This window comes from Pseudorca crassidens, chromosome 1, assembly GCF_039906515.1.
Source record: "Pseudorca crassidens isolate mPseCra1 chromosome 1, mPseCra1.hap1, whole genome shotgun sequence".
NCBI classification, from domain to species: Eukaryota; Metazoa; Chordata; class Mammalia; order Artiodactyla; family Delphinidae; genus Pseudorca; species Pseudorca crassidens.
Genome location: NC_090296.1, coordinates 50708346 through 50724663, shown reverse-complemented (window position 1 = coordinate 50724663; position 16318 = coordinate 50708346). Strand labels below are relative to the sequence as shown.

At 35.1% G+C, this 16318-nt stretch overlaps 1 protein-coding gene across 4 annotated transcripts in view; it reads right to left on the bottom strand.

Moving 5' to 3' along the window:
• Positions 1–16318, bottom strand: part of SOS2 (SOS Ras/Rho guanine nucleotide exchange factor 2) — a 100168-nt gene that overhangs the window by 41019 nt on the left and 42831 nt on the right. For all 4 annotated transcript variants that reach the window (XM_067736505.1, XM_067736516.1, XM_067736497.1 and 1 more), the window contains exons 6-8: positions 14942–15085; positions 11937–12047; positions 8349–8447 (exon numbers count right to left, since the gene is read on the bottom strand). In XM_067736505.1, coding sequence (XP_067592606.1) covers positions 8349–8447; positions 11937–12047; positions 14942–15085 — 354 coding nt within the window. The remainder of the gene's footprint in view (positions 1–8348; positions 8448–11936; positions 12048–14941; positions 15086–16318) is intronic.

The window sequence follows — 16318 nt, the reverse complement described above, 5'->3', positions numbered from 1 at the left end:
ACAAAAATACTGAAAATAACAAGTGCTGGCAAGGATGTGGAGAAATTGGAATGCGTGTGTGCTGTTGGTGGGAATATAAAATGGTATAAAGCTGCTATGAAATACTGTACAGTGCTTCCTCAAAAAATTAAAAATAGGGGCTTTCCTGGTGGCACAGTGGTTGAGAGTCTGCCTGCCAATGCAGGGGGCACGGGTTCATGCCCCGGTCCAGGAAGATCCCACATGTCGCGGAGCGGCTAGGCCCGTGAGCCATGGCCGCTGAGCGTGCGCGTCCGGAGCCTGTGCTCCGCAACGGGAGAGGCCACAACAGTGAGAGGCCCATGTACTGCAAAAAAAAAAAAAAAAAAAAATTAAAAATAGAATTACCCTATGCTCCAGCAATTCCACTTCTGGGTATATATCCAAAAGAATTGAAAGCAGAGTCTCGAGGACATATTTGTTCAACGATATCTGTAGCAGTATTATTTACATAAGCCAAAAAGTAGAAGCAACCCAAGTGTCCAACACTGGCTGTATAGCAATATACTTAAGTCTACTGAACCGTACACTTAAAATTGTTAAGATGGTAAATTTCATGTTATGCTTTACCACAATTAAAAACAAAATGTTATTAAAAGGAACAGTATAACAGTCAGAACAGATATAAAAGTAAAAAGCAGTTTCTAATCTGACCATGTGATAATCCTCTTTGCTTCTGTCTAGAATTAGTCCTTATTTTGTATTTTTCAAAATGCATGTCATAATCTATTGAATTATGACATGAACGAATCCTTTTTTTAAAAATGAAAGAAACAGAATAGAACAGAATATAGTACATGAATATACTGCATGAAATGCTAAGTAGTGTTTCAAAACACTTTCTGTTTCTTGTGTGTGTATACACGCATGTATACAGCATCATCGTGATGCTTAATGTGTTTCTTCTCTTTTTTTTTTTTGTCATATACCATTATCATTGCATCCTTTATTCACCAACGCTCCCAATATAGCACTCAAGACACTCCTCTGCAATTTTAAGTTCTGGGAACTATTCAATTATTCACTTACATTTTTCAAAGGCTTTTCTATTTGGGAAAACAGTAAGTTAATTCATATTGAGATATATTTTAACATATAACCAAAGTGCCTGACATACTGTATTCTAAAAATTTTGTGTTTAAACATTGTAAGTGTAATATAACTGTTTATGCATATATAATAATTTAATATACATACATAAATTAACATATATAAATATATGTATATACATGGAAATTGATATTATAACTCATAAAACATCACTAATTAGCAACCTTAATATTGCCCATGTAAGAAAACTGTAATTAAGGAAAGATAAGTGAAATTTCCAGTGTAGCCCTCCTAATAAAATATGGAGCATAAGTTTAAACACAGCCCTTTAAGGTGGGTAACATCTGAGGATGTTTGCAGGTATTCTTTCCACTTATCACCCTCACTCTCCTCACCCCAAGCCTCAAAAATTGAGAAAGAAATGCCAATATTTTCAGTGCCTTTAACCATGTATATATCTCAATTTTTTTTACTCTAGGCAATGAAAAATGTTAAGAACGTGTCTTCACTTATACTACTTTGAACTGATTGGAAGTAAAATGTGACAGTGTGAGAAATGCAGTAAATGTACAATTCACATGAATGTATTTCTGACTATGGATTATTCCAACTGTATAACATACAGACTGATTCCCACAGGACAATAATGCTATAAATAAGTGGGTCACTCTCTAGAATACCTCTAGAATAAGGTCCTTCTGATCCCACTAATTGAGTCATATACTTACCAAGAATCAGTAGTACATGTTTCCAAACATGTATGACACTTGTGCTTATGCTATTATGTAATTTAATTACTATATAAGTTAAAGAAATATGAGTATAAAATATTTATATGAAAACTCAAATCAAATAATTTTAAAGCAAGTCTTTTTAAAAGCTATAGGGAGATTGGTTCAAGATGGCAGAGTAGAAGGACATGCTCTCACTCCCTCTTTCGAGAACACCAGAATCCCAACTAACTGCTGAACAATCATCAACAGGAAGACACTGGAACTCACCAAAAAAGATACCCCACCTCCAAAGACAAAGGAGAAGCCGCACTGAGACGGTAGGAGGGGCGCAATCACAATAAAATCAAATCCCATAACCGCTGGGTGGGTGACTCACAAACTGGAGAACAATTATACCACAGAAGTCCACCCACTGGAGTGAAGGTTCTGAGCCACACATCAGGCTTCTCAACCTGGGAGCCTGGAAACGGGAGGAGGAATTCCTAGAGAATCAGACTTTGAAGGCTACTGGGATTTGACTGCAGGACTTTGGCAGGACTGGGGGAAACAAGAGACTCCACTCTTGAAGGACACACACATCGGGACCCAGGGGAAGGAGCAGTGACCCCACAGGAGACTGAACCAGATCTACCTGCTAGTGTTGGAGGGTCTCCTGCAGAGGCAGCGGGCAACTGTGGCTCACCAAGGGACAAGAACACTGGCAGCAGAAGTTCTGGGAAGTGCTCCTTAGCATGAGCCTTCCCAGAGTCTGGCATTAGTCCCACCAAAGAGCTCCAGGCCAAACAACCAACAGGGATGGAATCCAGCCCCACCCATCAGCAGTCAAGGGGATTAAAGTTTTAATCCCACCAGAGCAACAGCCAGCTCTACCATCCACCAGTCCCTCCCATCAGGAAACTTGCACAAGCCTCTTAGATAGCCTCATCAACCAGAGGGCAGATAGCAGAAGCAAGAACTACAATCCTGCAGCCTGTGGAACTAAAACCACACTCACAGAAAGACAGACAAGATGAAAAGGCAGGGGGCTATGTACCAGATGAAGGAACAAGATAAAACCCCAGAAAAACTACTAAATGAAATCCAGAAAAAGAATTCAGAATAATGATAGTGAAGATGATCCAAGACCTCAGAAAAAGAATGGAGGCAAAGATCGAGACGATGCAAGAAATGTTTAACAAAGACCTAGAAGAATTAAAGAACAAACAAACAGAGATGAACAGTACAATAACTGAAACGAAAAATGCACTAGAAGGAATCAATAGCAGAATAACTGAGGCAGAAGAACAGGTAAGTGACCTGGAAGAGAGAATGGTGGAATTCACTGCTGCGGAACAGAATAAAGAAAAAAGAATGAAAAGAAATGAAGACAGCCTAAGAGACCTCTGGGACAACATTGAACACAACAACATTCGCATTATAGGGGTCCCAGAAGGAGGAGAGAGAAAGGACCAGAGAAAATGTTTGAAGAGATTATAGTCGAAAACTTCCCTAACATGGGAAAGGAAATAGCCACCCAAGTCCAGGAAGCACAGAGAGTCCCACACAGGATAAACCCAAGGAGAAACACGCCGGGACACATAGTAATCAAATTGGCAAAAATTACAGACAAAGAGAAGTTATTGAAAGCAGCAAGGGAAAAACGACAAATAACATACAGGGGAACTCCCATAAGGTTAACAGCTGATTTCTCAGCAGAAACTCTACAAGCCAGAAGGCAGTGGCATGATATACTTAAAGCAATGAAAGGGAAGAACCTACAACCAAGATTACTCTACCCAGCAAGGATCTCATTCAGATTCGATGGAGAAATCAAAAGCTTTACAGACAAGCAAAAGCTAAGGAATTCAGAAGCACCAAGCAAGCTTTACAACAAAAGCTAAAGGAACTTCGCAAGGCAGGAAACAGAAGAGAAGGAAAAGACCTACAATAACAAACCCAAAACAATTCAGAAAATGGTAATAGGAACAGACATATTGATAATTACCTTAAATGTAAATGGATTAAATGCTCCAACCAAAATACACAGACTGGCTGAATGGATACATAAACAAGACCCGAACATATGCTGCCTACCAGAGACCCACTTCAGACCTAGGGACACATATAGACAGAAAGTGAGGAGATGGAAAAAGATATTCCATGCAAATGGAAATCGAAAGAAAGCTAGAGTAGCAATACTCATATCAGATAAAATAGACTTTAGGGCTTCCCTGGTGGCACAGTGGTTGGGAGTCTGCCTGCTGATGCAGGGGACACGGGTTCGTGCCCTGGTCCAGGAAGATCCCACATGCCATGAAGCGGCTGGGCCCGTGAGCCATGGCCACTGAGTCTGCGCGTCCGGAGCCTGTGCTCTGCAATGGGAGAGGCCACAACAGTGAGAGGCCCGCGTACCGCAAAAAAAAAAAAAAAAAAAAAGACTTTAAAATAAAGAATGTTACAAGAGACAAGGAAGGACACTACGTAATGATCAAGAGATCAATCCAAGAAGAAGATGTAACAATTTTAAATATATATGCACCCAACACAGAAGCACCTCAATACATAAGGCAACTGCTAACAGCTCTAAAAGAGGAAATCGACAGTAACGCAATAATAGTGGGGGACTTTAACACCTCACTTACACCAATGGACAGATCATCTAAACAGAAAATTAAAAAGGAAACACAAGCTTTAAATGACACAATAGACCAGATAGATTTAATTGATATTTATAGGACATTCCATCCAAAAACAGCAGATTACACTTTCTTCTCAAGTGCGCACAGAACATTCTCCAGGATAGATCACATCTTGGGTCACAAATCAAGCCTCAGTAAATTTAAGAAAATTGAAATCATATCAAGCATCTTTTCTGACCACAACGCTATGAGATTAGAAATCAATTACAGGGAAAAAAATGTAAAAAACACAAACACACATCTATGGTCAACTAATCTATGACAAAGGAGGCAAGGATATACAATGGAGAAAAGACAGTCTCTTCAATAAGTGGTGCTGGGAAAACTGGACAGCTACATGTAAAAGAATGAAATTAGAACACTCCTTAACACCATACACAAAAATAAACTCAAAATGGATTAAAGACCTAAATGTAAGGCCAGACACTATAAAACTCTTAGAGGAAAACATAGGAAGAACACTCTTTGATATAAATCACAGCAAGATCTTTTTTGATCCACCTCCTAGAGTAATGGAAACAAAAACAAAAATAAACAAACGGGACCTAATGAAACTTAAAAGCTTTTGCACGGCAAAGGAAACCATAAACAAGACGAAAAGACAACCATCAGAATGGGAGAAAATATTTGCAAATGAATCAACGGACAAAGGATTAATCTCCAAAAAATATAAACAGCTTATGCATCTCAATATTAAAAAAACAAATAACCCAATCCAAAAATGGGCAGAAGACCTAAATAGACATTTCTCCAAAGAAGACATACAGATGGCCAAGAAGCACATGAAAAGCTGCTCAACATCACTAATTATTAGAGAAATGCAAATCAAAACTACAATGAGGTATTTGTTATCAATGCTTTATTTAAAAAAAAAAAAAAAAACTACAATGAGGTATCACCTCACACCAGTTAGAATGGGCATCATCAGAAAATCTACAAACAACAAATGCTGGAGAGGGTGTGGAGAAAAGGGAACCCTCTTGCACTGCTGCTGGGAATGTAAATTGATACAGTCACTATGCAGAACAGTATGGCAGTTCCTTTAAGAACTAAGAATAGAATTACCGTATGACCCAGCAATCCCACTACTGGGCATATACCCAGAGAAAACCATAATTCAAAAAGACACATGCACCCCAATGTTCACTGCAGCACTATTTACAATAGCCAGGTCATGGAAGCAACCTAAATGCCCAACAACAGACGAATGGATAAAGAAGATGTGGTACATATATACAATGGAATATTACTCAGCCATGAAAAGGAATGAAATTGGGTCATTTGTAGTGACGTGGATGCATCCAGAGACTGTCATACAGAGTGAAGTAAGTCAGAAAGAGAAAAACAAATATCGTATATTAACGCATATATGTGGAACCTAGAAAAATGGTAGAGATAAACCGGTTTGCAGGGCAGAAATTGAGACACAGATGTAGAGAACAAATGTATGGACACCAAGGGGGGAAAGTGGTGGCGGGTGAGGTGAGGGTGGGATGAATTGGGCGATTGGGATTGACATTTATACACTGATGTGCATAAAATGCATGACTAGTAAGAAAAGAGAGAAAGAAAAAAAGGTATAGGGAAGATAATCATAAAAGATTTGGAAAAATTATAAATACTTAAAAGATATCTGCACTCAGATTGCTTTACAAGCATCTTCAAGTTTATGTACCATCTAAAAGAAAGGGAAAATAGAAATCATAGAAGATACTTTTTGTACTTAAGCAAGATTCATACTCAAAGAAAAAGTTTTACCCCAAGTCAACAGATTAGCATATAAATACATATAAATGTTCATTTGTAGGGGTTTTGTGTGTATGTATTTATTGAAATAAAATATGCATATTTCTTTTTTATGATTCTTTGCCTTATTTTTAATTAACTGACCAACTACTAGTCCCAGTCACAATGGCTAAGAGTACTTGGAGTCCAGTAATTAATTGGTAGTAAAAGTAGCTGTGGCCTCAGGATGAGTCAGGGCATCATAGTCAATGTCTGATTTTAGATTCAGATCTCAGAGATTTTAAAAACCAATCATCCAGATAGGAGAAAAAAGTAAGCTTCAATTATAGTCAAGCCGGGATTTTTAAATGTTGGCAAATGTTAGAAGGCAACTCTAAGACTAATGATAGGACTTCCAATTAGACGTGAACATTCTCTAAAAATTTTTAGGAATCTAAATATACATCTGGGGCTGCTAATGTATTAGTCGTACGAAGCCTACACACAATAGATCTCATCAGTGAAACTAAACTCTTAGAAAAAATATGGAATATACTAAGTTTTAATTAATGCACAACAACAAGAAAAACAAATAGAAATATGAAATGCAAAGACAAGTCACAGAAGATATTTACAGTGGCAAAAGATTTGAATAACCCTATAAAAGGTTATCAAAAAGGCCAATAAACATATACCCAACCACATTAATAATCAAGAAAATACAAATTAAAAACACCGCATACCATTATAAATACACCATATGACAGAAATTTTAAAATATGAAAATATGCATAAAGAGACATCACCTGCATTCTGGTAGGAGTATAAACTGTAAAACCCACGTTGGAAAACTGTTTGACATCATCTATTAAATCTGAAAATATGCACACCCTATGACCAAGCAATTCCAACCCTGAGTATATACTCTAGAGACACAAAATGCATGCACATGTGTACCAAGAGATATAAAGAGAATGTCCATAGCAAGTGTTATCAGTAATAGCAAAAAACTGTTGTTCTGGGGCTTCCCTGGTGGCGCAGTGGTTGAGAGTCCACCTGCCGATGCAGGGGACACGGGTTCGTGCCCCGGTCCGGGAGGATCCCACATGCCGCGGAGCGGCTGGGCCCGTGAGCCATGGCCGCTGAGCCTGCGCGTCCGGAGCCTGTTGCCCCGCAACGGGAGAGGCAGCAACAGTGAGAGGCCCGCGTACCGCAAAAAAAAAAAAAAAAACAAAAAAAACTGTTGTTCAACCAGGAAAGGATAAATAAATCATGGTTTATTCAAACAATGGAAGAAAATTAAACTAGAACAACATACAACCACATCAATGAATCATACAAATATAACTTTGAAAGAAGATAAAAGACACAAACTAATATATATAATTTGATCCAATTGATTAAAAAGTTCAGAAACAGGCTACATATATTTCTAGTGATATACACATAGGTGGTTAAAGTAAAGAAAAGCAAAAAAGTAATTACCATTAAAGTCAGGGTAGTGGTTTACCTCTGGTGTGTTTACGCATTACATTTATTTATTATAAAACATGTTTATGTTTTTATACTTTTCTCTATGTATATATCATAATAAAGTTTATACTACATATTAGAACTTTAGGAATTCAATATATTTTTATGTGTACTGATCTTTAAAAAGAGTTCAACTTTTACCATAACTTTATTTTTTAATTTGTTGCTTGGTTTCTAGCTATTACACTGCATACTGCATGTGGAAAAGGTGTCAACTTTAAAGCGTTTTTCTTGACAAGTTATAACAAGATGGAAGTTTAGAACAATGCTATACATAAAAGTTATTAATTACTTATATAAAATAAGAGTTAAACCATTGTTGCTGTGTCTCCAAAATATAATTTTTAAAAAGTCAACATTTTTATGATGTTATTACTTTGAGAATTTATATTATCAAATGATAAAGATACATTTTACTCTATCTACCACTTGGAAATGATATGAAGATAAAAAATATAGGCGTTTCTCTATGGTCTGTGGAAAGAAGGGAGACATTTAAGATACTTTACTTTTATGAATAAAAAGTATGGAAAATAACATCAGATTTAAAAAAAGGTTTTAAGCCTCATAAATGCAACTATTTTTTTGCCTCAGGAAGCTTTCATCTTACCTTTAATAATTCAAAATAGTGCCAACAATGATATACTGGCACCAGCATAAGGCGTGGAAGGACATAACGAACTGCCTCTTTAAAACCATCAGCAATGGACTGCAAAGCAAAAAGACAAAAAACAGTATATCTCTGATATCAAGGTTATGTAACAGTAGTGCCTAACAGAAGCAGATTTTAAGAATACAAGTTACAGGGAATTCCCTGGAGGTCCAGTGGTTAGGACTCGGCACTTTAACTGCCGGAGCCCCAGGTTCAATCCCTGGTCGGTCAACTAAGAACCCACGAGCTGCACGGTGTGCCCCCCACTCCGCCCCCAAAAAAGAATACAAGATACAGACTAACAAAACTATAACAGGAAGAATGTTCTATATTGAAACTGAAGTGCTGTAAATCAAGTTTTTTCCTCCTTTAAGTTATCAGATAATTAAATATATACATTTCATCTTTCATGGCTAAAATAACTTTAACAATATTCTTCTCAGCTTTTCTTCAAAAGTTTTGGCTTCCACATACCCTAAAGGAATGCCGAAAAGCTATGTACTGTCTCACACATTTTTATGTCAATTTTATTAAAAATGTTTTAAGTAGTTACAAAGAATGTGTTTTGGGGGATGTGGTACATTGTAGATGTGATTTAAATATATTTCACCAAACAATGATCAAATAAATTTCAGATTTAGCTCATTTAATTTATGAAAAATGTCTGTTATATAACTTAATTGATAAAGCCAATCTTCACTGTCAAAATAAATAGCCAGATCAGACTAAATTTCTGCAACAAGTCTGACTTCATTCTTAACTTGAAATACACATGCTAATGTCACAGTCTTACATACAGCAAGCATCTGGAAGAACCTCTAACTGTTTCTAACATAAAACATGCAGGTATGAGAACTTTACAAGCCTCACCTCTCCTTTATCACAATGTCCAATGAATGATGAAGTACTTTTTAAAAAAAGGTAATATTCACCCTTGTTACAAACTTCTCATTTCTTAATTTTTAGATAAACATGACAAGACAAAGGTACATATGACATTTCAACTACCGAGAGTTTTTAACACAATCACCCCATCCCCTGCTTTTGGAACCCTTTTTGCTTTGCACTCAATAAACTCTCCTTCAGGAGCAATCCTTTTTTTTTTTTTTTTTCTTTTCCCTGGCTGGTACCCTGGAGGTTTTTACACCTTGGATCAATGCATAATGAAAAATTCAATATGACGAGAAGTAATGTGTAAGAAAAATTGGAAGAGAATGCAACAACACAAACAAGGTTAGACTAGAAACTAATTCCCTTAAATATATCTGTACCCTTATATTGCCTGGAAAATCTTAGTGTATAGCTAGGGTTAGGTATATCCCAGTTTTGAAAACTAATAGTCTGCAGAATAAATGATTTTCTAAAATTTATAAGGCATTTAAAAGTTACTCATGTTGATTTTAAATGTCATTAAGGCTGACTTATTTAAAGTGGTATTTCTCCTCATCAGGTAAACACAGACAGAAGCAATATACAAAGTGAAGAAAGGGTTCGAGATGCTGCTTTTAAAATATATACTCATAGGTAAACCCTCCCATAACTCTCACCTATTGTTAACTCAAGTAAACTATAATTTGTTTAACAGACTTTTACCAGGATATGCAGAAATTAATTTCTTTTATCATTTAAGATAGTGATACAGATTATGCTAGAAATAATTTTATATATTTTATATACAGTGCTTTAAGTGGAACCAAGATGAAACTTTAAAATTAGCCTACAAAAATCATTTGTATTGTTAATTAGCACTGAAATGGCTACTAAAGTGCATTCTAAAATATTAACGCAACGTGTTTATAGTGTAAAATGATTCTCAGAGATTAAGTGACTTGATCAGGGTAAGACAACTATTAATTGGCTCAAAGCCAGAAGTTCTGACTCCAAAGCTCATATTCTTAAAGTATGCCTACATCTTCTAAAGAAGTTTTGTTGTGTTTTTTTAATTAAAAACTTTTATTAAAGTTTTTTGAGAAAACATTACTTTTTCATTTTACAAATGAAGAATCTGTTTTAAGTTAATACAGTACAAGTGAGTTTGGCCTGAAAAGGGGTTTTATATCTAACTCTGAATTTTACTGAATATCTGGAACAACAGCTTAAATAATTGGGTCTTAAATTCAAATTTCAAATCCCATTCAAATCCCATAGTAAGAATTACTAATCAAGTAAGAATAAAACAAGAAATGTTGTGAGTGCTTTTGATGAGTATGCAAAGATTTTATAAGCAGATTTTTCCATTTAACCAATGCCTACTTCATGGTTTATATGAATATATAAGATTTAACTTAAAGAATTATTCCTTCAATTAAGTAAATTTTGAGAATTAAGTGTAACTTTTATTCCAAGTTGACAAGTTTTTGAGTAGAGTAGAAGTAGAAGATGATAATAATGGGAACTCACAGTAAAGGAGGGAGGCAGGTAAGTTGTTTTGAACATTTATATTTGAAGTCCTCGTGGGATATTCAAATGAATTAGTTTAAAGGTCAGCTGGTTATATGAAAGTATATACATACACACACATACATCCACTGTTCAAAAGAAAGTTATGACTTGAGAATACAAATAGGAAGTCACCAGCATATAGGTGAAAGCAAAGGGCATGGATAAAGTCACCGAAGGATAGCACAGAGGAACAGAACAGCAGGGGCTGCTAACAGAAGTTGGGTAACACCTGCAACTACGGAGACTGAGAAGAAACCAGAGAAGATGAAAATTAGGTGTAAGTAGTATCATAGGAGTCAAAAAGGACAACAGGGGTACTAATAAATACTACAGACATAAATATGAAATCAAAATATCCACAGGATTTGGTGGTTAAGTTCACTGTCAAGGGCAGTTTTTAGTGTTACATCCTGATTAGAACACAGATGGTAGCAGTTTGATGGAGAATGATAAAAAGTAATATGAAGACAACTGGCGACAAATGGAAAAAACAAAAAGGGGACGAGCTAGAGTGACAAAGATTTGTTTATTTATTCGCTTGTTTTAGGACAATAAAGATTTGACCATATTCATATGCTAAGGGAGAAGAGCCAGTCTAAATGCAGGAAGTAGTAGTCAAGGATCATCAATGCCAATGTTACCTTTTCTTTAGGTGTTGAGAGAGTAAAAATATAATTTTTACTCTCTCTCCACTTACTCTCATTTTATCTAACTGCATTACTGAACCAATTAACTTGCATACTCTCCATTAATATATCTATCTCCTTTAAATGACAGGCCTGATAGAGAAATCTGTATGAATATATGTGAGGATATTCTCCACTCTTCATGATTTTGGTTTTATCTCCTGTAGGGAATAAGATCCTGAAATAGCTCTCCATATTCATCTCTACATCTCAGATCCAGAATGTGCCAGATTTTTCTAGTCAATCAGTATTTGTGATGGTATTCTATAAAAGGTTTCCACATTAAGGACAAATTGAAAAAACTCAAGACAGAAAACAGAAAACAACCTAGAATAGGCTTACAATTAACAGATTTTGAAGGACTGGTGAAATATTTCTTTAGTTGCTTTATTAAAAATAACATTCAATTTAAGTTTACCTGAAAGTGTAGAGCCACTGCAGGTCTGGCCATCAACTTACTGAAATGTTCATTAAATTTTGGTGAAAGAATATCCTGTGATAATGTTTCATAAGGATCAAATGCTTGTTCCTATTTTTTTTTAAAAAGGAAAACGTGTTAGGTTTAAAAGAACATCTTTTCTACTAATATGGCACAGATTACTTAATGGCAAATTTTTATTTAAGTCCTCCATTAGGTTTCAGAATTTTTTTTATTTCAGGGACAAATAATGACTATGGCTGTAACTTGGAAATGTTTAATAAATGTAAGTAATGACCTTGGGCAATGGATGACAGGAAGCTACTGGTCATAAGTTAGGTCACTGACTTGTGGTCACAAGTATCAAACTATTAAAATGTATACGCACATTTACCCCAGATAAACAAAAGGTGTACTTATTAGTAAAATAAGGCCAGGATTTGAAATTTCAGTTAGGTTTACCTAGGTTGAAATGAGTTTACACTGAGGATTATTTTCAAAGGAAGCAAAAAGTGATATTCCCACTGTTTTATCCACTCTCCACTTTTTCAAAATTAGAAAAAGAAAGCAAAGACTAACATACAGTAAACTAACAAAACAGAAACTGCCCATATTTTGTCCATGTTTATACTGAAATAAATTCCTATTATTTTATAATAATCAATATCTCCAATGTTTAGCTAGAACTAAGATTTGTTTCATTTTTGTAAGTTAAAAATGCAGTATGTTTTTCAGAAAATAACAAGTGTTGGCAAGGATGCAGAGAAATTGGAACCCTTGTCCACTGCCAGTGGAAATTGCAAAATGGCGTAGCCCCTGTGGAAAACAGTTTGGCAGTTCCTCAAAAAGCTAAACAAAGAATTACCATATGACCCAGCAATTCTACTCCTAAGTATATACTCAAAAGAACTGAAAACAGTGACTCAAACAGATACTCATATGCCAATGTTTACTGTAGCATTATTCACAATAGCCAAAAAGGTGGAAAAAGCACAAGAGTCCATCAACAAATAAACGGATAAACAAAATGTGGTACATACACACAACGGAACATTATTTAGTCACAGAAAGAGAGTTCTGATACATGGTATGACATGGATGAACCTTGAAAACATTATGCTAAGTGAAATAAGCAGACACAAGAGAATATTGTAATGATTCTACCTTTATCAAATATCTAGAATCAGCAAATTCACAGAGACAGAAATAGATTAGCGGTTACCAGGGGTTATGTGGGAGGGAAGAATAGGGAGTTACTACTTAATGAGTAGAGTTTCTGTTTGGGGTGATTAAACAGTTTTGGAAATAGATAGTGGTAATGGTTTATAATACTATGAATTTAATTAATGCTGTTAAACTGTACACTTAAAATGGTTAAAATGGCAAATTTTGTTATATGTTTACCACAAAAATAAAATAAAAATTAGAAAATACATTTTTTAATACATGTTTTTGAACCATGATATCTTTAAGAGTACAACAAGCAACTAGACTACAAATTAATATGCTACGATATCACAATATTAAAAAACTTCAGAGCAAGCCTGAAAATCGCGGTTAGGCATCAGTAACTGAGTATTTCTATACTATCAGTTCCATTGTCTACAAAATGGATGTAATTAAAGTGACTTACATTTTCAGAAAAATTAGGAAGAGATTATAAAACTAGCAAATTTACATGATATCTGAAGAAAGCACTTTTAATACCTGTTTTCCAGAAGAAATAAAAATGGCCAATGAGTATGAAAAGATGTATAACATCATTAGTGTAAAAAAAAAAAGAAAAATCAACAATGAAATATTGTTTTTTCCTACTAGACTAGCAAAAATTAATGGGGTAATAACAAAAATTAATGGGATAGTGAAGATATGGGTAAAAAGAGGGCCTGCATATACTGGAACTTATCTGGAAGTAAATTTGGCAAAATGTTTCAAAGTTCTAAAAATGTACCTAGTCTTTAGTACCACAATTCCATTTCTAGGACTGCATCCTAAAATAATTACTAGGCTATGAAGGCATTATACAAATATGTTTGTTACAGTATTGTTTACAATAACAAAAAGAACTGAAAAAACCTACATGCTTAATAATAATAGTTAAAATATAGTGTCTCCATAGAACATGGTACTTTCAGACTTTAAAAGCTGTGTTGAAGTATATTTATTGGCATGGAAAATATTCAAGATATTGAGTGAAAAAAAGCAGGTTATAAAATAGTAAGATCCTATTTTTGTAAATATACACAGGTTTGTATGAATATGTAGACAAATGTTCATAAGGATAAATAAATCTTATAAAGATAACTAATCTCTAGGTATTACAAAATGAAGTTATTTTTGTCTTATTATATTCATCTATATTTTTCTGAATATTTTTACAATGAGCTACGTTATTTTTATAATCATTTGAAGAACAAAAATATGATTTGCATTTTGGGGAAAAAATATAAACTTCCTTTTTCATTTTTGGAAATTATGACTAAAATCCACAAAAGCTAAACAGCTATGGTCAATAAAATTTCTTTTCTTTCACCTTAAATGCACTTGCCATTAAAAAAAAAAAAAAAAACCTTGGGCTTCCCTGGTGGCGCAGTGGTTGAGAGTCCGCCTGCCAATGCAGGGGACACGGGTTCGTGCCCCGGTCCGGGAAGATCCCACATGCCGCGGAGCGGCTGGGCCCGTGAGCCATGGCCGCTGAGCCTGCGCGTCCGGAGCCTGTGCTCCGCAACGGGAGAGGCCACAACTGTGAGAGGCCCGCGTACAGCAAAAAAAAAAAAAAAGAAAACTTAAACATTACTAGTCTATCAACTTTTGCTATAAATATTATCATAATTACACTATAAAGTGTCACCATAAAGACAATGTAACTTTAGTTTGCTATTGGTTAAATCATAAGTATTTTTTATAGCAGCCAGCAGTGTCTTCTAATTTTCACAAATAATATCTTACCAATATCTTAATACAGCACTTAGGACTTTAATGAGAAAACAGTTTTGTAAACTTGCCTCTGCCAAATCTTCAAAACAGCTTCCAGCTAAGGGATGAGGGCTGCTTTCATCTGTCATTTCAACTGTGTCTTCAATTAAACCTAAAAGTTTCACGGTCAATTCATGTATATCTAAAATGTTACTGAAAATCTTTTCAATATCCTAAAAAAAAAGGAAGGTTAAGTAAGGCATGTCAGTTTGAGAATTTCATTTAAGAATTACTAAATATAAGTAATGTAAGTGTTAAGGATATTATTTTCACCCAATCACATACCAGTATATTTCAAGACATAAAATATTGAATATATTCCAAATTACAGCAAAAGTCAATCATGAATAAAGAAGAGAAATTTAAAAACCTCTTGGATTAGATTTAGAATTATTGAACAAAACTATATAGAATCTATATTTTCCAGTAAATTTACTGTAAATCTCATATGGTGGATGATTTAAGCAACTCTTTACATAAAGAATTTTGGCATTTGAGTATTTTAAAATTGGCTAAGTGCTAAAAGTCTTGATCAAGGTCTCACAGAGCTGGTTAATGACAAAAGCTGGGATCAAAATGAAGATCTGACTCCTAATCCAGACACAAACTGGTTTCACAATATGTGGCCTGTCTCTTGAATTTGAGGAGGAATTAAAGATTTCATTCAAGCTCTCAGGTGTGACTTTTATCTGGGTTAAAACATGTTAAGTCCTCTGGAAATAAAAAGACCATATGACTGATTATCCAGGTTATGGCCAACTATTTTTACTCACTCTGCATCTTGTAATGAAAGCATCACAGATTAAGGAACCTGACAGACCTGAGTTTGGATCCTGGCCCCACTACTTGCTAGATGAGTGACCCTGGATTAGGACAATAATGACAATTATAACAGTTTACATTTCTTGTTATTATGTTCCAGGCACTACTGTAAGTATTGATTACTTGACATGTAATTTCAAAACAGCCTTATTAGATAGATACTATCATCATCCTCATTTTACGAATGAGGAAACAGGCACAGAGCAGTTAAGTAATTTGCCCAGGGTCACACAGCTGGTATATTAATACCTACCCATAAAGTTCTTAAGAGGATTAAATGAGATGATTTCTATAAAATGCTCCTGGCATATGTTAGGCCTTCCACAAATGTGAGCTTTCTGAAAACATAGGAGTAGGGCCCAAAGGAGTAAATTAAGATCAAGAGTCATTCATTCTTTTATCAAATATTTACTGAGTTCTATGCTCTGACCTTAGATGGCCTTTATCTCAAAAGTTTACAGTCTCATCTATGCTGAAAAAATATAGTAGATATAGAGATAGAGAAAAGGGATTCTCTCTTTCCCTTGACCCTTCAGTATTATAATAAAAATTTTCTATCAAATCAGCACAAATTCAGTGAAAAG